Raw genomic sequence first — 27,146 nt, forward strand, 5'->3', positions numbered from 1 at the left:
TGTGTTTAGTCCTGTCCCATCTTCGTGACCCTATACACTGTAGCCCACAGTGCCCCTCTGTCCATGGGAATTTTTCAGGCAAGAATACTGGAGTGGCTTGCCATTTCCTCCTCCAGGAGATTTTCCCGACCCAGGTATTAAACCTGTGTCTCCTGCGTCTCCTGCACTGGCAGGTGGATTCTTTACCCCTGAGCCCCCTAGGAAGCCTGCAAGCTGCACAGCTCAGCCAAAACATAAATTAAAAAGACCATACTTTAAAAAAAATTTTTAGTAAATAAATAAATTCTCTCTTTACATATTCACTGTCTTATCTACCTGGTAGATCCAGGTGATCTCTGAATGATCTAGCTATGACACTACGCCGCTCAGGTAATTGAGAAGTATGTCGAAAGTACTTAGCGTAACACTCCCCAGGTATTTTTGCAACTGACATATTCACATGTAGAATCAGAAAACAATATTTTAATACATAAAATAATGCTAATAGCTCATATCATGCCTCAAGAGCTTTGCATAAATTCCTTCAGGTAAGCCCCAAGAGCACTCTAGGAAGCAAGGGAGGCCATCGTTTGACTTGCCCAGCCTGTTAGCAGCCAGGTTCTGGAGCCTGCTCATAACTAGTTGACTCTGTATTCAAGTATCATAGTCTGGCAAATATATTCAATTTAATAAGAATTTATAATAGAACTGTTGAAGTTTTATGCATGCATGCTCAGTTGTGTTCAACTCTTTGTAACCTCATGGACTACAGCTCGCCAGTCTCCTCTATCCATGGGATTCTTCAGACAAGAACACTGGAGTGGGTTACCATTTCCTTCTCCAGGGCATCTTCCCAACCCAGGGATTGAACCTAGATCTCCTGCATTGTCGGCAGATTCTTTACCATCTGGGCCACCTGGAAAGCCCTAGAGAGCAATATAAAACACTCCTTTCTTCCCCTCCCAAGGAATGAACAACTGAGAGAGAGAGATACAAGAATCAAAAAGTGGTCCAAATATAGTGAAAAACATAGAGTTGGTCTGCTGAGCATGGGCTTCTCACATATGGCCTAAACTAGGCTTAGCCCACCAGACACCAGCAGAGCAGATGGGCTCAGGTCTCGCCCCATTACTCCACCGGAGCAGGCTGTTTCTGTGGTAACAGAAAAGGGGTGTGTCTTGTGGAAAACACATCTCAAAGAGGGTTGAAGGCTGGACAGTGGTTGGCTGGGCTGAACCATGCATATTCAACTCTTTCTTTTAGGTAAGCATCTCCTTTCCAAAGGAGGAGTACATAAGGGCTGTGAGAAAGGCAAGATGTGTTTCTTCTCTACTTTTTTCCTATTAGGAATGTGGGTTTAAAATGCCTTTTCCTTAACTAAAAAAAAAATTAATTATTATGTCAATAACACTTATGGAATGCATAACATGCAGACATTATAGGTGGGATTTTATACACATTAAATCATTCAAGTAAGCCAGAAAGAAAAACACCAATACAGTATACTAACACATATATATGGAATTTAGAAAGATGGTAATGATGACCCTGTATGTGAGACAGCAAAAGAGACACAGATGTGTAGAGCAGACTTTTGGACTCTGAGGGAGAGGGAGAGGGTGGGATGATTTGGGAGAATGGCATTGAAACATGTATACTATCATGTAAGAAATGAATCACCAGTCTGTGTTCGATGCAGGATACAGGATGCTTGGGGCTGGTGCACGGGGATGATCCAGAGAGATGATATGGGGTAGGAGGTGGGAGGGGGGGTTCATGTTTGGGAACTCATGTACACCTGTGGCTGAGTCATGTCAATGTATGGCAAAACCAATACAGTATTATAAAGTAAAAATAAAAATTAAAAAAAATAAAAATAAAAATCCTAACAACTGTATGAGGTAAATATACTAATTTCCATTTTGTAGATGAGGAAACTAAGACTCAGAGAGGTTAAATCACTTGCTTAAGCCCAAGAAAACATTCAGTAGAGATTTTAGGCCAAATTCCAGAATAATGTTGATCCAAATTCTATCTTCTTTCACCAGCATGACCCCATTTGAGAGGTTCAGCACTGTTGGGAAGAGTGGGAAATCAGAAGAACATTGAGACTCAACTCTTGTCCACAAAATGTTTATAATCTACTTCTTCCAGGGGTTGGCATACTCTTTCTATAAAGGATCAGATAGTAAATGTTATGCGTTGCTGCCATTTGGTCTCTGTTGCAACTATTTAACAGAGACCTGTTTTAGCACAAAAGCAACTGCAGATATCATGTAAACAAATGAGAATGGCTGTGTTGCAATAAAACTTTATTTATGAAAATTTAGATTCTCACATAACATTAAATAACCTTCTCTTTTTTATCAACCATTTAATAATACAAAAACTGTTCTTAGGTCATGGGCCATATACAATCAGGCAATGGGGTCAGGTTTGGCCCCTGGGCCATAGTTATATGGTCAGGAAATGAAACCAATGAATACAAATATTCTGGTCACAAAGGAGGTTATACATTCTATGAGACAGGTATAAATTAATACCCAGAGAGGGCAGAGGTGACAATAATTTATCAATATTTTGAAGATAATTAGGGGGAGAGCCTGAAAGGCACAAATAGGAGTCCAAATTTTCAACTAGGCTGGGTTGATTCACAACTGTGTTTACTTCCCAAAGTAAGCACTGGTCTGCCATTTCCCTTAACAATTAAGTATTAAATGAGAGGTGGGAAAAGAAATCAATTTTGAGCAATAATAAGAAAGGCTGATGGTGGTTCGGGACTGGGTTGCAGCAGCCTAATTAAAATGATTTGTAACTGCACAGAAAGGCTCTTTTGTTTCCCCTTGTTTATTGAATAACAGCTCATATCAGCCGTTAGTCCATTTTTAACCCATGGGAAATTCCTAATGGATTCTGTTCAAGGAACATCATCAGACAAACATATGTCACTTTCCTGGCACCCTTCTTTGTGGTCGCCCAAGATACTTTTAGGATAGAGCTGAAGGACATTGGCTCATTGGGGTTCTAGAGGTTTGAGCCCCTATCAGCAATCATGGGAGCCCCTAAGCTTTGGTCTCCATCAAGGCACTTTCCCTCTCAGTCTCCCCAACCCTGACTGAGGAGAAGGCAGGCTGCCATGGGCTGCTGGCCAGCATCCAGCACACCTAACCTCTCCTGCTGACTTCCTGGCTTTGCTGCAACTGTGGGTAAAGCTCCAATGCAGGGCAACCCTGAAAGCTTAAAGTATTGGGCTTTAGGGGTATGAAGGCTCCTTGAGGAAAGAAAGAGCATTTTTCTGCAGGGAATTGGTTTGACTACAAGGCTCAAGATCATCCTTGAGTTCATTTCTGGCATCCTTAAAACAGGGAAAAGCCAGTGTTTGGACTGTTCCATGGGTCGCCAAAGGAATCCATCTATTTTGGCCATTGGTGGTGGCGGTAACCATGGGCTGCACTAAGACTCCTGCTCGCACTTTGGCCAGAGTCGGCTCCCCTTCCCCCAAGCTTAGAATTTGTCAAATTCCATTAAAACTACTTATTTTGTATTGCAAAACTACTTAGAATGTATTGCAACCTAATTATCTTGAATTATCCTTAGATAATTATCTTGAATTATCCTTGAATTCATCTTGAATTAGCCTTACATAACCATTTCTTTATAAATGAGTAGACCAAAGGCATTTAGAAATGGCAGCAGTAAATGGAAGTCTGAAATCTAGAACTTAAGCTTCTTAGGGAAGTTGCCAAATACAGTGCTTGAGGACTTGGCCTCTAAAATCAGACCCACATGTATATGTTATGGTCAGTTACTTTACTTGTGCTTCAGGTTCCATAGCTATAAAATTTAGATGTTGATACAAGTCTCACGTCCATTCTCTGTTAGTCTATTTAATATTTAAGCAAAATGGTCAGTTGGTCATTTGTCAGATCAGTGGTTTAAACCAAATCTAAAGTAGCCAACAGGAGCAGTTTTGCTGCAGAGGGAGATACTTCAGCAAAGTTAGTGAGAGATGGGGCCTGAGAGTGTGTGAAACACATGGAGGGTGGCAGCCCATTGCAGCTCAACACAGTTGGCCTAACCAGCGTGTGAACCTGCAGTGAACTCAAGGCAAAATTCAAATTTGGAAGACATCCTCAATCATTTGGTGACTTATTATTCAGCATATTGATCACTTAGTGGATGAATCTTTGATGAATTTGTCTACTTTCAATAATAGTACCTTCATAATGGGATTGCTGAAATTTAGTGAAATGATGCACGCAAAGCATTTAGCATACTGCCTGGCACAAAGAAAGTAGAAAGGGTAAATGTAGCCCTCCTACCATGGGCCCTATTCCGCCCTCTTCCTGGATGCAATAATTATTAGGGTCTTTTTGCTTAAACAATGCCAGTAATTCATTAGTAACCTATTCTTGATTTTATGCAGGCTAGAAAGAAAGCTGCCATCAGTATGATTTGTAAGAAAAATACCTGAAACTTGAGAGTAAATTTGAGAAAAATGTTGCCATATCCTTTCAATGCTAGAAAGGGAGATTTTCAAACAAATCTGCCCAAGGATTGTTTAATTGTCTTGGGCAGCAAACATTTTCTGTGTGGGCCCAGATAGTAAATACTCCTGGCTTTGCGTATCTCTGTTGTAACTATTCAACTCTACCACTGCAGCTGAAAAGCAACTATAGACTATATGTAAATGAATGGGTGTGGCTAGGTTCCAATAAAACTTTACATCCAGAAATTATAATGGGCCAGACTGGCTCAGGCACTGGCTCATGATTTGCTGACTCCTTGTTTTAGAAGAACATGACTGTGTTTAGCTTTATCATTTACTACTTGACTCAAGCCTAGGTACTGTGACATTCCATGAGAACTTGTAGATTTTTGCCTGCTAGGGATGATAACCCCAAGAATTAACAGTTTTTTTGCTCTGTAGGACATAACCAGTTTTGTCTCTAACGTCGTAATCTTATTTTAATGTATTTCTAAAACACCCGGAAATAGCTATTTCCTTATTATCTTCCTGGTTTCCTCATAAATGAACTAAATAAATTTTTGACATGCATTCACTCTACATTTGTGTGCATAGTGTTTTTTAACTTTTATATATTACACTTCAACAAACTCATTAAAGTACCACTTTGCAGCTCTGTTTTAGAATAACAGCCATCATTGAGTGAAGTGCAAGATAGCACATTCAATACCTAAATGCATTTGTCCTTTTATCTATAAAGTAGGCATTATTATCCCCATTTTGCAGCTAAGGAAAAGCACATAGAAGTTCAACAGTAGCTATTAATTGATATAACTTAGAGTAACCCAGGTTTTCCTCACTCCACAGCCTAACAGTAAAGCTTAACTGCCTGCCTTGGAAAATAAACATCATTGACTTAAGTACAATCCTGTTTAACATGAACTTTTAGTCTTGATTTCCAGATCATAATCCAACTTCCAGGACCTAATCCAATTTCCTGATATTTACACTCAGATGTGTAACCCCTCAAGACTAAATTTATGCAGTACTTTGTTTCCTTTTTTTATCTTGACAGGTTTACAGATATTTATAACTTCCCCCTTGGCTTTATACATATACTGTTTGTCATGTTTATCACTTTCAGGTGACTTGAAAGATGGTAAAAATAAGACAGGCAAGAAGGATCAATCCGACGTCGGAAATGATTCAAAGAAAACAGATGGTAAGAGCATAATTCCCATTACATTTTTCCATAAAACGTGCAATTTAATGCAAGCTTGTTAGAATTACACATAAAGTTGAAATTGTGGTTGTTAATATAGTCTTATGCCCCCAAAAAACATTCACTACATTTAAAGAGTACTATTATCCCTTTTTTAATAATTTATAAATTATTATTGTATCTCTTCTCTTCCACCATACTTTCTCCATTACAAATGCATTCTGTACTCTTTCTTTTCCCACTTTCCATTTTTCATTTTAAACTTTTTGAAAAGTTGATTCCGGAATATAAGTCTTAATGAATTATTCAATGTAAATGGGAAATGTGCCATGTTTTCAGGTTTTTTTTTTTTTAACCTTTAATGAGTTCCTGCTTTTGTGAAAAAACAGAAGCAGAAATCTGTTCAGTGTTATCAGTATGTCAGGAGAACCACATACTGGAATGTGGGTAGCTGTAGGATAATAGTTTGGTCAGCAAGAGTATGTTTTAAAGGCAAGTTTTGAATCAGAATCCCAAACCAGCTAGAATGAACCTACATTGTAATGGGCTTCATGAGCACTGCTTTTGCTTTGCATAAACAGCATTCTAGTCTTTCTAAAATCTGAAAGTTCAACTTCTATTACCGAATTACCCCTTTGGACTATTTGATTGAAAAAACTATTCTCACCTTTTATATAATCCTCCTGTTTCAGTTTTAACATGGACTCATTCCTAGTTATATATATACATGATATTAAACTAAAAATGAACATTTTAGGGAGTAGTTTTTGTTAGGGTCCCAGGCGCTAGTGGTAAAGAATCTACTTGCCAATGCAGATTAGAGGTAAGAGACGTGGGTTCACTCCCTGGGTTGGGAAGATCCTTTGGAGGAGGGCATGGAAACCCACTCCAGTATTCTTGCCTGGAAAATCCCATGGACAGAGGAGCCTGGTGGATTGCAGCACATGGGGTCACACAGAGTCAGACATGACTGAAGTGACTTAGCACACAGCACACAGACTCTTTGAACCATACCTCCCTGCAGACATTGTATTGGATGCTAAACTGTTCTTTGAATAGTTTAGTTATTCAAAGAAGAACAAATGCAGGGTAATCAGGTTGAGGAGTAAGAATTTTAAATACTCCTCCTCATATATCTGTTGAAAAGAATCCTCTTAAGCTTTTATCTCTAAGCCATTGTGATGTGCTCTCTTTACCCATATGCATGAAATCAGTTCTTTCCTTGAAGATCATTCAAATAGTTCACTCCAGGTGTCTTGTCACATAATATCTGGGGAACACACATGTCCAATTTTTTTGCCATATTGTTTATGCAAATGGAAGCCACTTGCTTAATACATACCCTCCTTGATTGATTGTGGTGACTAAGATGTGAATTACAGGGAGATAAAATAGAATTCCTAATGATGGCCTCTTAGCCAGATTCTGTTATAGGTAAAGTTTGTTCAAGTACCAGGCACCATTACACCAAGTCAAGGTAACACAAGCCAGAATATGTATAGTTGAGAATAGTGTTAGTTATAAACCCAACACCTATACACCTCCAGCCTGTATCCAGTGACTGACCCATCTGAATTCCTACAGCATAAAAAGCCTAGAATAAATCAATTCCCAGATCTTTAATCTGGAATCATAAATTTTGTTGCATTTTTGTATTGTACTATAAATAACTGTTATGATATATTCATGTGACCATTATAGTTTAAACTTTATTTTTTTTTTTTTTTTTTAATTTTAGTTTTTTATTTTTTAAATTTTAAAATCTTTAATTCTTACATGCATTCCCAAACATGAACCCCCCTCCCACCTCCCTCCCCACAACAACTCTCCGGGTCATCCCCATGCACCAGCCCCAAGCATGCTGCATCCTGCGTCAGACATAGACTGGCGATTCAATTCACATGATAGTATACATGTTAGAATGTCATTCTCCCAAATCATCCCACCCTCTCCCTCTCCCTCTGAGTCCAAAAGTCCGTTATACACATCTGTGTCTCTTTCCCTGTCTTGCATACAGGGTCGTCATTGCCATCTTCCTAAATTCCATATATATGTGTTAGTATACTGTATTGGTGTTTTTCTTTCTGGCTTACTTCACTCTGTATAATCGGCTCCAGTTTCATCCATCTCATCAGAACTGATTCAAATGAATTCTTTTTACCTTCATTAGGCCCCTTTACCTGTGTCCTTTTTAATTGAATTATCACCAGATGTTTTAAATAATTAAAACTTCTTTTTGGTGGGGAGAAATAATGAAATAGATATTTTGTTCTATTGTACAAAAAAGTTTAAAGCTTGATTATTTAATGAACAGGATTCTTGATCCCATAGGGCAGTGAACAGGAGGCAGTAAATAAAGAAGGGACATTTTCTGATGTTTATACTTTTTCCTTCCATAACTTTAACCTTCACTGATTCCAGTAAGGTCTGGTGTGTCCCTATACTTGTAAGTTTGGACATGAACAACTGTGTATTTTAATTTCATTGATGGTCTAACATGACATCAGTAATTATCATTGCTTTGGTATGATCAGGAATTAGACCATTGTGCTTTAGTTACTTGTGCTATCTTAGCCCAATATCTCATCAGGAGTAAAGTTATTTCTTGGTGGCATGAAGTAGAAAAGAATTTGTTCAGCTTCATGTACCCCTTCTTTCATTAAAACTACTTTAGAAAAAATTTTATGTAATAAGCACAATATAATGGGATCAAATAAGAAACAATATAGAAAATTAAGGGCTTCTGTGGTGGCTCAGATGGTAAAGAATCTGCCTGCAATGTGTGAGACCTGGGTTTGATCCCTGGGTTAGGAAGATCCTCTGAAGGAGGGCATGGCAACCCACTGTAGTATTCTTGCCTGGAGAATCCCCATGAACAGAGGAGCCTGGTGGGCTACAGTCCATGGGGTCACAAAGAGTCGGACACGACAGAGCAACTAAGCACACATAGAAAATTAAAACACTTTGCATCTCTACCAGGGTGTTTTCAGGTCTCATTGGAAGATCTAACAGCATAGTGGTTAAGCGCCTGGGTTCCTGAGCCAGGTGTTTTGGTTTAAATCTTGCCGCTACCACTTACCAGTTTTCTTAACTTTGAACAGTTAATATTATTTTATTTTAAAAATGAACTGCCAGCTGGATGGAAAAATTTGAGTTGCCTCTCCCTCTCTCTTTGTCCCCGGAATGCATGACCTGCCTACTCTTTCTGAGTGAGGAGCTTTTCCAAGGATGCAGCCTTGAGAGAGTAAGGCAGTGTTGCGATCATCTACACTGAATACACGATTGAAACCCAGTTAAAGCTTCTGCATGAGCTTTTGAGATCCTCGCAGGCAGGTGCACAGAGCTACTTGTCTTAAAGTCTGCATGAGACAAGTCTTTTATGAGATTCCCCTGGAGAAGGAAATGGCAATCCACTCCGGTATTCTTGCCTGGAGAATTCTACAGACAGAAGAGCCTGGCTTGCTACAGTCCATGGGATCGAAAAGAGTCGGACATGACTGAGCGATTAATACAGAGTTATAATAGACTTCAGAATTTATTATAATTTTGAGCCATAGGAATAATCACATAAAAATTTAATTTAGAGTGATACCTCAAAGTTTAGACACCTCATTTAATATATTGGAAATGTAGTTTGAGAGAAGTGTTAGTAAATGTAGCATTGCATTGCGCTTAGACCATGGATTTAGATCAGAAAGAACTAGGTTCCTGTGCTAACAATAGTGGTAGTCCTATGACCTTGGATCAGTTATAATCTTATTGCACTTCTGTTGTTATCATCTATAAGAATGGTTATAAAGATTCTTCATAGGGGTTGGAAAGCAACTGGAACATTGCTGTCTATATGGTAAATGCTCAAAATATGTTAGTTTTCCTAAAAATGATATGTATATCAGTTAGATATATTGATTTTCAGAAACTATCTGGTGACAAACAGATACACTTTGAACATTTCTTTTTAATGGCTCTTACTACATCTGATGACCAAGGGGAGTCGATTTAACTATTTTTAATGCCCCTACCCTTAGTACAACCCCTGGGAACCAGCTCTAATTTTTGAAAGGGAGTATCCAAGCACTATTCAGTGCCCAGTGTGATCAAACCCACTCTGTTTAGAAGTTTCAATATTGTATATGTTCAGAAAGAAACCTAGTGGAAACTAGACCACAGTTGGTTATTCCCAAAACTCCAGTGAGCGGTGGCAGATAGAGAGGGAAGGAGCATGTGCTGAAAGGGGTAAATTACATACTGGCATAATGAACACATTGCAATTGTAAATTATCTCTGTCAGGCTGCTGAAGTACTGTTTAATACCCTGCAGTACTAATTTTTCCAACTGACTTCAAAGAATGAATGCTATTTGACAAATACCTTATTTATTCTTAGGGAGAAATGTACTAACATAAAAAGATCTAGATTTCTAAGCCAAGATTCTCTCAGGGCCTAAAGTTTTACATGATCATTGGAAGACTTGTAACATAATATGTGAATGAATTACTATCGATGTGTTTTTAGTCATCTTTGAAATAGCATAGCTATAATTTTTATAGTTGCCCAGAAATATGAAGTTGCCCTTAACTTTACTCCACTGCACTAACAGAGATATAAGAGACAGCCACTGTTTGTGTCTCTCAAATGATTGATTATAATTAGGCCTTGCAAGGTTATTTATCAAGTCCCAGTGAGGCAGTACAGCAAGACTTTTTCCTTTATTGAATGTTCCAAGATGTAGAATGCTTAAAGATGTTGGTTCATGAAATTTTGGTCAGTTGTGAAGAGTTGACATCGGCTTCTCCAAAGAGGATGACCAAGAATTAGATTTAAATTCCACTTGAAACATTTTTTAATAAAGACAATGTATGTGGAAGACTGGTTTTCAAGAGATGAAGACATTAAGACATATTGGATATCATGAAATGAAAACAGTATGTCTAAGAGACAAGAAGCAAATAAAGTGAGCCCTACAATTGCCTCAGTCAGTCAGTCAGTTCAGTCACTCAGTTGTGTCCGACTCTTTGCAACACCATGAATCACCGCACACCAGTCCTCCCTGTCCATCACCAACTCTCAGACTTCACTCAGACTCACGTCCATCGAGTCAGTGATGCCTTCCAGCCATCTCATCCTCTGTCGTCCCCTTCTCCTCCTGCCTTCATCTTTCCCAGCATCAGGGTCTTTTCAAATGAGTCAGGTCTTTGCATCAGGTGCCAAAGTATTGGAGTTTCAGTTTCAGCATCAGTCCTTTCAAAGAACACCCAGGACTGGTCTCCTTTAGGATGGACTGGTTGGATCTCCTTGCAGTCCAAGGGACTCTCAAGAGTCTTCTCCAACACCACACTTCAAAAGCATCAATTCTTTGGCACTCAGCCTTCTTCACAGTCCAACTCTCACATCCATACATGACCACTGGAAAAATGATAGCCTTGACTAGACGGACCTTAGTTGGCAAAGTAATGTCTCTGATTTTTAATATGCTATCTAGGTTGGTCATAACTTTTCTTCCAAGGAGTAAGCGTCTTTTAATTTAATGGCTGCAATCACCATCCACAGTGATTTTCGAGCCCCTCAAAATAAAGTCTGACACTGTTTCTACTGTTTCCCATCTATTTGCCATGAAGTGATGGGACCAGATGCCATGATCTTCATTTTCTGAATGTTGAGCTTTAAGCCAACTTTTTCACTCTCCTCTTTCACTTTCATCAAGAGGCTCTTTAGTTCTTCCTCACTCTCTGCCATAAAGGTGGTATCTATCATCTGCATATCTGAGGTTATTGATCTTTCTCCCGGCAATCTTGATTCCAGCATGTGCTTCTTCCAGTCCAGCGTTTCTCATGATGTACTCTGCATAAAAGTTAAATAAGCAGGGTGACAATATACAGCCTTGATGTATTCCTTTTCCTATTTGGAACCAGTCTGTTGTTCTATGTCCAGTTCTAACTGTTGCTTCCTGACCTGCATATAGGTTTCTCAACAGGCAGGTCAGGTGGTCTGGTTTCCCATCTCTTGAAGAATTTCCAGTTTATTGTGATCCACACAGTCAAAGGCTTTGGCATAGTCAATAAAGCAGAAATAGATGTTTTACTGGAACTATCTTACTTTTTCCATGATCCAGCAGATGTTGGCAATTTGATCTCTGGTTCCTCTGCCTTTTCTAAAACCAGCTTGAACATCTGGAAGTTCACTGTTCACATATTGCTGAAGCCTGGCTTGGAGAATTTTGAGCATTACTTTACTAGCGTGTGAGATGAGTGCAATTGTGTGGTAGTTTGAACATTCTTTGGCATTGCCTTTCTTTGGGATTGGAATGAAAACTGCCCTTTTCCAGTCCTGTGGCCACTGCTGAGTTTTCCAAATTTGCTGGCATATTGAGTGCAGCACTTTGGCAGCATCATCTTTCAGGATTTGAAATAGCTCAATAGGAATTCCATCACCTCCACTAGCTTTGTTCGTAGTGATGCTTTCTAAGGCCCACTTGACTTCACATTCCAGGATGTCTGGCTCTAGGTGAGTGATCACACCATCGTGATTATCTTGGTCATGAAGATCTTTTTTGTACAGTTCTCCTGTGTATTCTTGCCACCTCTTCTTAATATCTTCTATTTCTGTTACGTCCACACCATTTCTGTCCTTTATTGAGCCCGTCTTGGCATGAAATGTTCCCTTGGTATCTCGAATTTTCTTGAAGAGATCTCTAGTCTTTCCCATTCTGTTGTTTTCCTCTATTTCTTTGCATTGATCACTGATGAAGGCTTTCTTATTTCTCCTTGCTATTCTTTGGAACTCTGCATTCAGATGCTTATATCTTTCCTTTTTTCCTTTGCTTTTTGCCTCTCTTCTTTTCACAGCTATTTGTAAGGCCTCCCCAGACAGCCATTTTGCTTTTTTGCATTTCTTTTCCATGGGGATGGTCTTGATCCCTGTCTCCTGTACAATGTCACAAACCTCCGTCCATAGTTCATCAGGCACTCTGTCTATCAGATCTAGTCCCTTAAATCTATTTCTCACTTGGCTAAATGTTGCTTTAGTCTCACCTAACAAATCTTTTTTAAAAAATTATATATGTATATATATATAATTTATTTTTAATTGAAGGATAATTGCTTTACAATATTGTGTTGGTTTTTCTGCCATACATCTCTTAAAATTGAGATATAAGAGGATCAAAGTGTTTCCAAATAGCTGCATCCCAGAATGTGGGCTTTGTGAGTGTGTGTGTGTGTGTGTGTGTGTGTGTGTGTGTGTGTATAAAAACATATAGTATCCAACTAGCTAAAATTCACAATGTCTAACATCCAATCAAAAATTACTGGACATGCAAAGAAGCAAGAAAATACTGTCTATAATAAGAAGAAAATAACAACCAATTGAAACCAACCCAGAACTGAAAAAGATATTAGAATTAGTAGAGGAGAACTTTAAAGTAGTTCTTACAACTGTTGCCCATATGTTTGAAAGATGAATGTAGACATGAAAGATATAAAGACGATTAAATCAAATGTCTAGAGGTGAGAACTACAAGGTCTGATATGAAAAATATACTGGATGGTATTAACTAAATAACATTGGATGAGATTAATAAATACACCAGGTGTGATTAGACATTGTAGAAGAATAGTGAGAACTAGCAATAGAAATTGTCTGAAATGAAACACAGAAGCAAGCATAGCAATTGTAAAGAACCTCCGTGTTGTGTAAGGCACCCTCAAGCAGCCTAATGTATGTGTAATTGGTGTCCTAAAGTAAAGAGGAGAGAAAGGAGGAAAGAATATTTGATGAAGTCATGGCTAAAATTTTGCTGAATGATGAAAACTGTAAGTCCATTGGCTTAAGAACCACAATAAAACACAAGCACAAGGAATGTGAAGAAAATTAAACCAAAAGCTTATCATAATCAAATTACTCCAAACCAGTAATGAATAGAAAAAATTTTAAAACAGCTGGAGAAAAGAAGGTATATAGAGATGAACAAAGATAAGGATAACAGTAGGAATCTCATCAGAAACAATGTAAATGAGAAGATAGAGCAACATCCTTAAAGGGCTAAGAGAAAAGTTTTGATCAAAAATTCTATACCCAGCAAAAATATCTTTCAGATACAAAAACTGAAAGAATTCATTTCTGGTAGACCTACACTACACGAAATGTTAAAGAATGGCAGAGGGATGGCTAATGCCGATGCATCAAAGTATTGACGAGCACTAAAAATGGTAACTAAATGGATAAAAATGCAGTATTTTTTCTTATCATTTAGATATCTTGGCTAAATAATTGACTTTGAACAAAATATGTTTTGGGTTATAGTATATATAAAACAAATATATGACAAAAATAGCATAAAAATATGGAGAAGAGTAATGTATATGCTATTGTAAAGTTCTGATATTGTACATGAAGTGATACAGTATCATTTGAAAGTAGATTGAGATAAATTAAGAGCACTTACCATAAACTCTAAAACAATTACTAAAATAACAAAATAATGACATATAACAAAGGTCTGTCTAGTCAAGGCTATGGTTTTTCCAGTGGTCATGTATGGATGTGAGAGTTGGACTGTAAAGAAAGCTGAGCGCCGAAAAATTGATGATTTTGAACTGTGGTGTTGGAGAAGGCTCTTGAGAGTCCCTTGGACTGCAAGGAGATCCAACCAGTCCATTCTGAAGGAGATCAGCCCTGGGATTTCTTTGGAGGGAATGATGCTGAAGCTGAGACTCCAGTACTTTGGCCACCTCATGTGAAGAGTTGACTCATTGGAGAAGACTCTGATGCTGGGAGGGATTGCGGGCAGGAGGAGAAGGGGACGACAGAGGATGAGATGGCTGGATGGCATCACTGACTCGATGGACGTGAGTCTGAGTGAACTCCAGGAGTTGGTGATGGACAGGGAGGCCTGGCGTGCTGTGATTCATGGGGTCGCAAAGAGTCAGACACGACTGAGCAACTGAACTGAACTGAACTAATAAACCAAAAGAGATAAAATAAAATCATAAGAATAACTAATCTAAAGAAGGTAGAAAAAAATGAGAACAAAGAATAGATGAGACAAATAGGAAACAAATAGCAAGGCTATAGATTAACACTAAGCATTATGCTGTATATTCCCTCCAAATATTGTTTTATTTAGTAAAATACCACAGACTTTGATATGTTGCATTTTTATTCACATTTCATTCAAAATATTTTCTAATTTTTACTTTTACTTCTTCATTGATCTAAGGACTATTTAGTAGTATATTATTTAGTTTCTGAGTATTTTCCAGAGATAGTTGAAATTTAAGTTCTTTCTAAATTGATCCATGGATTCCATGCCATCCATCAAAATCCTAACAGGCTTTTGGGGTAGAAATTGACAAGCTCGTTTTAAAATTTATATGTAAATGCAAAGTATTCAGAATAGGTGAAGCAGCTTGGGAAAAGAAGGAAAAAGTTGGAAGACTGAACAGGTAAGCCTGCTTTTCGGTCAATGGAAGAGACTAGAAGTTCCAGATCCACATGTATATGGATATCTTACTTTTGACATTGTCAGATAAATAAATTCCATATTGACAGTAAATGAAAGGTGGATTCTGCTATAGAAGACTTGTTGACACTGAAATGAATAGTTGTGCCCAATGTGTTGTTTTGATTATCATTTTACTATGAAATATATCCTTCATGTACACTGGAATGCTCGCATCTACTGGCCAGTCAGTGGTTTCTTTCTCCTGAAGGAAAAGCTACTTAGGAGGTCAGTTCATACCAGAAAGTTGCCTGGTAAGCTGAGAATGTAGGGGTATAGGGAAAGTTAGTTGATTCATTGTAACTTGAAAGAAGAATGTCTTGAAACTTCTGTCTCTGCCTTTGGGATGGGTGTGCCAAGAAAAGTAAATAGGGATGATCTTGTGTACCCTAGATCCTGACAGTGCAAGAGGAGGCCTCCATGGCACCCATTTTACAGCTAGTCTCCTTTTGGATCTCACATTCAGTATCAGATATGTTGATATTTGGGATAGATTCACGCTGTTAATTTTCAGTCTTTGCTTGCTTGGACCTTGATCTTGATGAAAGTTCTTTGTTTTTAAGGCAGAGATCTTCAAACTTGTTTTTCTTATTTTCTTTTCCTATCATATAAACCTAACATATTATCATAAACTCTGCATACTCCCCAAAGCATGCCCATATCATGAACCTTGGGGGGTAAAATGATGATGATGATGAACAGTTCTGGGAACACTAGCTAGTACCCTGTTCTTTTCTGTCATATGCAAGATGGTGCTACCATAACAATAACTTTGAATCCTTTCTAATTTACTTTAAAAATTAAACCTGTGAGACTGTAGTGCTAAACTGGTTTTAACAATGAATAATTTACAATACACTTCACCACTGATCATGCTGCTACAGTCAATACTACTGCTGTGAGGTAGTTTCTACAAATAGTTAATCCGATCCTTTGGGTTTTTTCACTTCTTCCTTCTCAGGGGATAACATTTGTTAGTTTCATTGTACCTGCATGGATTGACAAAAGTAGGTCTATTTCTTTCTTTTTTTTTCTAGTTTCCTTTTTTTTCTTTTTAATTTATTTTTAATTTTTTAAATATTTTTTATTTTTATTTATTTTTAATTTATTTTTAAATTTATCCTTTATCCTAAAGGATACTTGCTTTACAGAATGTGTTGTTTACTGTCAAATCTCAACATAAATCAGCCATAGGTATACATATATCCCCTCCCTTTTGAACCTCCCTTCCACCTCCCTCCCTATCCCAGCCCTCTAGATTGATTGATACAGAACCACTGTTTGAGTTTCCTGAGCCATACAGCAAATTCCCATCTATTTTATGTATCGTAATGTAAGTTTCCATGTTCAGTTCAGTTCAGTTCAGTTCAGTCGCTCAGTCATGTCCAACTCTGCGACCCCATGAATCACAGCACACCAGCCCTCCCTGTCCATCACCAATTCCTGGAGTTTACCCAAACTCATATCCATCAAGTTGGTGGTGCCATCCAGCCTTCTCATCTTCTGTCGTCCCCTTCTCCTCCTGCTCCAAATCCCTCCCAGCATCAGGGTCTTTTCCAATGAGTCAACTCTTCGCATGAGGTGGCCAAAGTACTGGAGTTTTGGCTTCAGCATCAGTCCTTCCAAAGAACCCCCAGAACTGATCTCCTTTAGGATGGACTTGTTGGATCTCCTTGCAGTCCAAGGGACGCTCAAGAGTCTTCTCCAACACCACAGTTCAAAAGCATCAGTTCTTCAGTGATCAACTTTCTTCACAGTCCAACTCTCACATCCATACATGACCACTGGAAAAACCATGGCCTTGACTAGATGGACCTTTGTTGACAAAGTAATGTCTCTGCTTTTGAATATGCTATCTAGGTTGGTCATAACGTTTCTTCCAAAGAGTAAGTGTCTTTTAATTTCATGGCTGCAATCACCATCTGCAGTGATTTTGGAGCCCCCCAAAATAAAGTCTGACACTGTTTCCACTGTTTCCCCATCTATTTCCCATGAAATGATGGGACCAGATGCCATGATCTTCGTTTTCTGAATGTTGAGCTTTAAAGCCAACTTTTTCACTCTTCTCACTTTCATCAAGAGGCTTTTTAGTTCCTCTTCACTTTCTGCCATAAGGGTGGTGTCATCTGCATATCTGAGGTTATTGATATTTCTCCCGGCAATCTTGATTCCAGCTTGTGCTTCCTCCAGCACAACGTTTCTCATGATGTACTCTGCATATAAGTTAAATAAGCAGGGTAACAATATACAGCCTTGACGTACTCCTTTTCCTATTTGGAACCAGTCTGTTGTTCCATGTCCAGTTCTAACTGTTGCTTCCTGACCTGCATACAGATTTCTCAACAGGCAGGTCAAGTAGTCTGGTTTCCCATCTCTTGAAGAATTTTCCATAGTTTATTGTGATCCACACAGTCAAAGGCTTTGGCACAGTCAATAAAGCAGAAATAGATGTTTTTGTGGAACTCTCTTGCTTTTTTGATGATCCAGTGAATGTTGGGAGTCTGATCTCTGGTTCCTCTGCCTTTTCTAAAACCAGCTTGAATGTCTGGAAGTTCACGGTTCACATATTGCTGAAGCCTAGCTTGGAGAATTTTGAGCATTACTTTACTAGTGTGTGAGATGAGTGCAATTGTGTGTGCGGTAGTTTGAGCATTCTTTGACATTGCCTTTACTCTTTCCATAACCCCTCTCCCCATATACATAAGTCTATTCCTTATGTCTGTTTCTCCATTGCTGCCCTGTAAATATATTCTTCAGTACCATTTTTCTAGATTCTGTATAGGTACATTAGAATACAATATTTATCTTTCTCTTTCTGACTCACTTTACTCTCTATAATAAGTTCTAGGTTCATCCACCTCATCAGAACTGACTCATATGCATTCCTTTTTATAGCTGAGTAATATTCCATGTGTATGTGTACCACAACTTCTTTATCCATTCATCTATCGATGGACAGCTAGGTTGCTTCCATGTTCTAGCTATTGTAACTAGTGCTTCCATGAACAATGGGATACATGTGTCTTTCTCAATTTGATTTCCTCAGGGTATATGCCTAGGAATGAGATTGCTGGGACATATGGTGGTGTTATTCTTGTTTTTTTAAGGAATCTCCATACTGTCTTCCATAGTGGCTGTATCAATTTACATTCCCACCAACAGTGCAAGAGTGTTCGCTTTTCTCCACACCCTGTCCAGCATTTATTGTTTGTAGACTTTTTGATGATGGTCGTTCTGACCAGTGTGAGGTGATATCTCATTGTAGTTTTGATTTGCATTTCTCTAATAATGAGCAATGTTGAGCATCTTTTCATGTGTTTGTTAGCCATCTGTATGTCTTCTTTGGAGAAATGTCTGTTTAGGTCTTTTTCCCACTTTTTGATTGGGTTGTTTGTTTTTATGACATTGAGTTGTATGAGCTCCTTGTATATTTTGGAAATTAATCCTTTGTCAGTTGTTTCATTTGCTATTATTTTCTCCCATTCTGAGGGTTGTCTTTTCACCTTGCTTATAGTTTTCTTTACTGTGCAAAAGCTTTTAAGTTTAATCAGGTTCCCCTTGTTTACTTTTGTTTTTATTTCCGTTATTCTAGGAGGTGAGTCATAGAGGATCTTTCTTTGAATTATGTCATCGAGTGTTTTGCCTATGTTTTCCTCTAAGAGTATTATAGTTTCTGGTCTTATATTTAGGACTTTAATCCATTTTGAGTTTATCTTTGTGTATGGTGTTAGAAAGTGTTCTAATTTCATTCTTTTACATGTAGCTGTCCAGTTTTCCCAGCACCATTTATTGAAGAGGCTGTCTTTGCCCCACTGTATATTCTTGCCTCCTTTGTCAAAAATAAGGTACCCATAGGTGCATGGATTTATTTCTGTGCTTTCTGTCTTGTTCCATTGGTCTATATTTCTGTTTTTGTGCCAGTACCATAATGTCTTGATGACTGTAGCTTTGTAGTATAATCTGAAGTCAAGAAGGTTGATTGCTCCAGCTCTGTTCTTCTTTCTCAAGACTGCTTTGGCTATTTGGGGTCTTTTGTGTTTCCATATGAATTGTGAAATTTTTTATTCTCTGTTCAGTTCAGTTCAGCCATTCAGTTGTGTTCGACTCTTTGCGACCCCATGAATTGCAGCATGCCAGGGCTCCCTGTCCATCACCAACTCCCGGAGTTCACTCAAACTCACGTCCATAGAGTCGGTGATGCCATCCAGCCATCTCATCCTCTGTCGTCCCCTTCTCCTCCTGCCCCCAGTCCCTCCCAGCATCAGTCTTTTCCAATGAGTCAACTCTTTGCATGAGGTGGCCAAAGTACTGGAGCTTCAGCCTTAGCATCATTCCTTCCAAAGAATACCCAGTTCTGTGAAAAATGCCATTGGTAATTTGATAGGGATTACACTGAATCTGTAGATTGCATTTGGTAGTATAGTCATTTTCACAATATTGATTCTTTTTACCCAGGAACATGGAATATCTCTCTATCTGTTTATGTCATCTTTGATTTCTTTCATCAGTGTCTTATAATTTTCTGCATATAGTTCTTTTGTCTCTTTAGGTAAGTTTATTCCTAGATATTTAATTCTTTTTGTTGCTGTGGTGAATGGGATTGATTCTTTAATTTCTTTTTCTGATTTTTCTGTTAGTATATAGAAATGCAAGTGATTTCTGTGTATTATTTTTGTATCCTGCTACTTTGCTAAATTCACTGATTAGCTCTAGTAATTTTCTGATACTGTCTTTAAGGTTTTCTATGTACAGTATCATGTCATCTGCAAACAGTGACAGCTTTATTTCTTCTTTTCTGATCTGGATTCCTTTTATTTCTGTTTCTTCTCTGATTACTGTAGCTAGGACTTCCAGATCTATGTTGCATAACAGTGGTGAAAGTGGACACCCTTGTCTTCTTGATCTTAGGGGGAATGCTTTCAGTTTTTCACCATTGAGAATAATGTTTGCTGTAGACTGATCATATATGGCCTTTACTGTGTTGAGGTAAGTTTCCTCTGTGCCCATTTTTTGAAGAGTTTTAATCAAAAATGGGTGCTAAACTTTGTCAGAGGCTTTTTCTGCATCTATTATCATATGGTTTTTATCTTTCAATTTGTTAATTTGGTGTATCACATTGATTGATTTGCATACATTGAAGAATCCTTGCATCCCTGGAATAAACCCAGCTTGGTCATGGTGTATGAGCTTTTTGATGTGTTGCTGAATTCTGTTTGCTTTCTTTTGTTGAGGATTTTTGCATCTATGTTCATCAGTGATATTGGCCTGTAGTTTTCTTTTTTGTGTGTTGTTTTTGTCTGCTTTTGGTATCAGGGTGATGGTGGCCTCACAGAATGAGTTTGGAAGTGTTCCTTTCTCTGAAATTTTTTGAAAGAGTTTTAGAAGGATAGGCATTAGCTGTTCTCTAAATTTGGATAGAATTCGCCTGTGAAGCCATCTGTTCCTGGGCTTTTGTTTTTTGGGAGATTTTTGATCACAGCTTCAATTTCAGTGCTTGTAACTGGGTTGTTAATAATTTCTATTTCTACCTGGTTCAGTCTTGGAAGATTGGACTTTTCTAAGAATCTGTCCATTTCTTCCAGGCTATCTATTTTATTGCCATATAATTGTTCATAATAGTCTCTTATAATCCTTTGTATTTCTGCATTGTCTGTTGTAACCGCTCCTTTTTCATTTCTAATTTTGTTGATTTGATTTTTCTCTCTTTTTTCCTTGATGAGGCTGGCTAAAGGTTTGTCAATTTTGTTTATCTTCTCAAAGAACCAACTTTTAGTTTTATTAATCTTTGCTATTGTTTCTTTCATTACTTTTTCAATTATTTCTGCTCCTATCTTTATGATCTCTTTCCTTCTACTAATTTTTTGTTGTTGTTCTTTTTCCAGTAGGTTTAGCTGTAAAGTTAGGTTGTCTATTCAATGTTTTTCCTATTTCTTGAGGGTAAGATTCTATTGCTATAAACTTCTTTCTTAGAACTGCTTTTGCTGCATCCTACAGGTTTTGAGTTGTCATGTTTTCATTGTCATTTGTTTCTAGAAATTTTTTTATTTCCCTTTAATTTCTTCAGTAACCTGTTGGTTATTTAGAAATGTGTTGTTTAGTCTCCATGTGTTTATGCTTCTTACAGGGTTTTTCTTGTAATTGATATCTACTCTCATAGTGTTGTGGTTGGAGAAGATGCTTGATATGATTTCAGTTTTCTTAAATTTACTGAAGTTTGATTTGTGACCCAAGATGTGGTCTATCCTGGAGAATGTTCCACGTTTACTTGAGAAGAAGTTGTATTCTTCTGCATTTGGATGGACTGTCCTAAAGATATCAGTTGAAATCAATCTCATCTAATGTATCATTTAAGACTTGTGTTTCCTTACTTGTGTTTTGATGATCTGTCCTTTGGTGTGAGTGGGGTGTTAAGGTCTCCTACTATGATTGTGTTACTGTCAATTTCTCCTTTTATGTCTGTTAGTATTTGTTTTATATATTGAGGTGCTCTTATGTTGGGTGCATAGATATGTACAATTGTTATGTCTTCCTCTTGGATTGATCCCTTGAGCACTATGTAGTGTCCTTCCTTATCTCTTATAATCTTTATTTTAAGGTCTATTTTGTCTAATATGAGGATTGCTACTCCAGCTTTCTTTTGCTTCCCAGTTGCATGGAATATATTTTTCCATCCTTTCACTTTCAGTCTATATGTGTCTTTAGGTCTGAAGTGGGTTTCTTATAGACAGCGTATATGTGTGTGTTGTTTTTGTATCCATTCAGCCAGTCTGTGTCTTTTGGTTGGAGCATTTAATCCATTTACATTTAAAGTAATTATTGATATATATGTTCCTATTGCCATTTTCTTAATTGTTTGGGGTTGATTTTGTAGATCTTTTTTCTTCTTTTGTATTTCTTGACTATATAAGTCCCTTTAACATTTGTTGTAAAGCTGGTTTGGTGGTACTGAATTCTCTTAACTTTTGCTTGTCTGAAAAGCTTTTTATTTCTCCATCAATTTTGAATGAGATCCTTGCCAGGTACAGTAATCTTGGTTGTAGATTTTCCCCTTTCAGTACTTTAAATATATCCTGCCATTCCCTTCTGGCCTGCAGAGTTTCTGCTGAAAGATCAGCTGTTAAGCATATGGGGTTTCTCTTGTATGTTGCTTGTTTCTTCTCCCTTGCTGCTTTTAATATTCTTTCTTTGTGTTTAGTCTTTGTTAGTTTGATTAGTATGTGTCTTGGCATGTTTCTCCTTGGGTTTATGCTCTATGGAACTCTTTGTGCCTTTTGGACTTGATTATTTCCTTTTCCATGTTGGGGAAATTTTCAACTATAATCTCTTCAAAAATTTTCTCATACCCTTTCTTTTTCTCTTTTTCTTCTGGGACCCCTATAATTTGAATGTTGGTGTGTTTGATACTGTCCCAGAGGTCCCTAAGGGTATTCTCAGTTCTTTTCATTCTTTTTACTTTGTTCTGCTCTTCAGAAGTTATTTCCACCATTTTATCTTCCAGCTCACTGACTTGTTCTTCTGCTTCAGACATTCTGCTATTGATTCCTTCTAGAGTATTTTTAATTTAGTAATCATGTTGGTCTCTATGTGTTTATCCTTAATTTTTCTAGGTCTTTGTTAATTGATTCTTGCATTTTCACCACTTTGTTTTCAAGGTTTTTGATGATCTTTACTATCATTATTCTGAATTCTTTTTCAGGTAGTTTGCCTATTTCCTCTTCATTTATTTGGACTTCTGTGTTTCTAATTTGTTCCTTCATTTGTATAGTATTTCTCTGCATTTTCATTATTTTTTCTTAACTTATTGTGTTTGAGGTCTCCTTTTCCCAGGCTTCAAGGTTGAATTCTTTCTTCCTTTTAGTTTCTTCCCTCCTAAGGTTGGTGTAAGTGGTTTGTGTAAGCTGTAGGGTGAGATTTGTGCTGAGTTTTCGTTTGTTTGTTTTTCCTCTGATGGTCAAGGCTGAGTGAGGTGGTAATCCTGTCTGCTGATGATTGGGTATGTATTTTGTTTTGCTTTGAAACCAAGCCATGCCTGCGGGGCAACCCAAGATGGGTGGGTCATGGTGGAGAGGCCTGACAGAATGTGGTCCACTGGAGAAGGGAATGGCAAGCCACTTCAGTATTCTTGCCTTGAGAACCCCATGAACAGTATGAAAAGGCAAAATGATAGGATACCAAAAGAGGAACTCCCCAGGTCATTAGGTACCCAATATACTACTGGAGATCAGTGGAGAAATAACTCCAGAAAGAATGAAGGGATGGAACCAAAGCAAAAACAATACCCAGTTGTGGATGTGACTGGTGATAGAAGCAAGATCCAATGCTGTGAAGAGCAATATTGCATAGGAACCTGGAATGTCAGGTCCATGAATCAAGGCAAATTGGAAGTGGTCAAATAAGAGATGGCAAGGGTGAACATTGACATTCTAGGAATCAGCGAACTAAAATGGACTGGAATGAGTGAATTTAACTCAGATGACGATATATATACTACTGTGGGCAGGAATCGCTCAGAAGAAATGGAGTAGCCATCATGGTCAACAAAAGAGTCCGAAATGTAGCACTTGAATGCAATCTCAAAAACGACAGAATGATCTCTGTTCATCTCCAAGGCAAACCATTCAATATCACAGTTATCCAAGTCTATGACCCAACCAGTAACGTGGAAGAAACTGAAGTTGAATGGTTTTATGAAGACCTACAAGACCTTTTAGAACTAACACCCAAAAAAGATGTCCTTTTCATTATAGGGGACTGGAATGCAAAAGTAGGAAGTCAAGAAACACCTGGAGTAAAAGGCAAATTTGGCCTTGGAATGCGGAATGAAGCAGGACAAAGGCTAATAGAGTTTTGCTAAGAAAATGCACTGGTCATAGCAAACACCCTTTTCCAACAGCACAAGAGAAGACTCTACACGTGGACATTACCAGATGGTCAACACTGAAATCAGATTGATTATATTCTTTGCAGCCAAAGATGGAGAAGCTCTATATAGTCAACAAAAACAAGACCAGGAGCTGACTGTGGCTCAGATCATGAACTCCTTATTACCAAATTCAGACTGAAATTGAAGAAAGTAGGGAAAACCACTAGACCGTTCAGGTATGACCTAAATCAAATCCCTTATGATTATACAGTGGAAGTGAGAAATAGATTTAAGGGCCTAGATCTGATAGATAGAGTCCCTGATGAACTATGGGTGGAGGTTCGTGACATTGTATAGGAGACAGGGATCAAGGCCATCGCCATGGAAAAGAAATGCAAAAAAGCAAAATGGCTGTCTGGGAAGGCCTTACAAATAGCTGTGAAAAGAAGAGAGGTGAAAAGCAAAGAACAGGAAAGATATAAGCATGTGAATGTAGATTTCCAAAGAATAGCAAGAAGAGAGAAGGAAAGAACAGAATGGGAAAGACTAGAGATCTCTTCAAGAAAATTCGAGATACCAAGGGAACATTTCATGCAAAGATGGGCTCGATAAAGGACAGAAATGGTATGGACCTAACAGAAGCAGAAGATGTTAAGAAGAGGTGGCAAGAATACATGGAAGAACTGTACAAAAAAGATCTTCACGACCCAGATAATCATGATGATGTGATCACTAATCTAGAGCCAGACATCTTGGAATGTGAAGTCAAGTGGGCCTTAGAAAGCATGACTACGAAGAAAGCTAGTGGAGGTGATGGAATTCCAGTTGAACTGTTTCAAATCCTAAAAGATGATGCTGTGAAAGTGCTGCACTCAATAAGCCAGCAAATTTGGAAAACTCAGCAGTGGCCACAGGACTGGAAAAGGGCAGTTTTCATTCCAATTCCAAAGAAAGGCAATGCCAAAGAATGCTCAAACTATCGCACAATTGCAGTCATCTCACATGCCAGTAAAGTAATGCTCAAAATTCTCCAAGCCAGGCTTCAGCAATACGTGAACCATGAACTCCCTGATGTTCAAGCTGGTTTTAGAAAAGGCAGAGGAACCAGAGATCAAATTGCCAACATCCACTGGATCATGGGAAAAGCAAGAGAGTTCCAGAAAAACATCTATTTCTGCTTTATTGACTATGCCAAAGCCTTTGACTGTGTGGATCACAATAAACTGTGGAAAATTCTGAAAGAGATGGGCATACCAGACCACCTAACCTGCCTGTTGAGAAATCTGTATGCAGGTCAGGAAGCAACAGTTAGAACTGGACATGGAACAACAGATTGGTTCCAAATGGGAAAAGAGTACATCAAGGCTGTATATTGTCACCCTGCTTATTTAACTTCTATGCAGAGTACATCATGAGAAACGCTGGACTGGAAGAAACACAAGCTGGAATCAAGATTTGCGAGAGAAATATCAATAACCTTAGATATGCAGGGGGCTTCCCTGGTGGCTCAGAGGTTAAAGCGTCAGCCTCCAATGTGGGAGACCTGGGTTCGATCCCTGGGTTGGGAAGATCTCCTGGAGAAGGAAATGGCAATCCACTCCAGTATTCTTGCCTGGAGAATCCCACGGATGAGAAGCCTAGTTGGTTACAGTCCACCATGTCGCAAGGAGTCGGACACAACTGAGTGACTTCACCTTCACCTTCAGATATGCAGATGACACCACCCTTATGGCAGAAAGTGAAGAGGAGCTAAAAAGCCTCTTGATGAAAGTGAAAGAGGAGAGTGAAAAAGTTGGCTTAAAGCTCAACATTCAGAAAACGAAGATCATGGCATCTTGTCCCATCACTTCATGGGCAATAGATGGGGAAACAGTGGAAACAGTGTCAGACTTTATATTTTTGGGCTCCAAAATCACTGCAGATAGTGACTGCAGCCATGAAATTAAAAGACGCTTACTCCTTGGAAGAAAAGTTATGACCAATCTAGATAGTATATTCAAAAGCAGAGACATTACTTTGCCGACTAAGGTCCGTCTAGTCAAGGCTATGGTTTTTCCAGTAGTCATGTATGGATGTGAGAGTTGGACTGTGAAGAAGGCTGAGTGCTGAAGAATTGATGCTTTTGAACTGTGGTGTTGGAGAAGACTCTTGAGAGTCCCTTAGACTGCAAGGAGACCCAACCATCCATTCTGAAGGAGATCAGCCCTGGGATTTCTTTGGAAGGACTGATGCTAAAGCTGAAACTCCAGTACTTTGGCCACCTCATGCGAAGAGTTGACTCATTGGAAAAGACTCTGATGCTGGGAGGGATTGGGGGCAGGAGGAAAAGGGGACGACCGAGGATGAGATGGCTGGATGGCATCACGGACTCGACGGACGTGAGTCTGACTGAACTCCGGGAGATGGTGGACAGGGAGGCCTGGCGTGCTGAGATTCATGGGGTCACAAAGAGTCAGACACAACTGAGCTACTGAACTGAACTGAACTTGTTTAAATGAGGCATTCTGCACAGTGTGCTACTTGTGGTTGGGTGATGCCAGGTCTTGTATTCAAGTGGCTTCTTTTGTGTGAGTTCTCACTATTTGGTACTCCCTAGGGTTAGTTCTCTGGTAGTCTAGAGTCTTGGAGTCAGTGCTCCAACTCCAAAAACTCAGGGCTTGATCCTGAGTTTTGCATGGGTCTATATATTCTTTGAAAGTGAAAGTGAGGTAGCTCAGTCATGTCTGACTCTTTGCAACCTCACGCACTGTAGCCTACCAGGCTCCTCTCTCCATGGTATTCTCCAGGCAAGAATACTGGAGTGGGTTGCCATTTCCTTCTTAGGTCCCCTAGTGGCTCAGACAGTAAAGCGTCTGTCTATCAGTGTGGGAGACCTGGGTTCGATTCCTGGGTCGGTAAGATTCCCTGGAGAAGGAAATGACAACCCACTCCAGTACTTTCGCCTAGAAAATCCTATGGATGGAGGAGCCTGATGCAGGCTACTGTCCATGGGGTCACAAAGAGTCGGACACGACTGAGTGATTTCACTTCACTTCCATATTCTTTTCCACTGGTCAGTTACTCCTGTCCACTCTCAGCTGGTATTCTGCATGCACTTCTGTGTCTGAAGGTGTAT

The 27,146-nt window shown here is 38.7% G+C and overlaps 1 protein-coding gene across 14 annotated transcripts in view; it reads left to right on the forward strand.

The window, feature by feature from the left end:
• PDE1C (phosphodiesterase 1C) overlaps positions 1 to 27,146 on the forward strand; it is a 541,038-nt gene that overhangs the window by 465,846 nt on the left and 48,046 nt on the right. For 11 of the 14 annotated variants that reach the window (XM_069588072.1, XM_069588069.1, XM_069588073.1 and 8 more), the window contains one exon: positions 5,592 to 5,669. The exons of the other annotated variants lie outside the window; for them this stretch is intronic. In XM_069588072.1, the coding sequence (XP_069444173.1) occupies positions 5,592 to 5,669 (78 nt within the window). The remainder of the gene's footprint in view (positions 1 to 5,591; positions 5,670 to 27,146) is intronic. 14 annotated transcript variants of the gene reach the window in all.

This window comes from Ovis canadensis, chromosome 4, assembly GCF_042477335.2.
Source record: "Ovis canadensis isolate MfBH-ARS-UI-01 breed Bighorn chromosome 4, ARS-UI_OviCan_v2, whole genome shotgun sequence".
Lineage (NCBI taxonomy): Eukaryota > Metazoa > Chordata > Mammalia > Artiodactyla > Bovidae > Ovis > Ovis canadensis.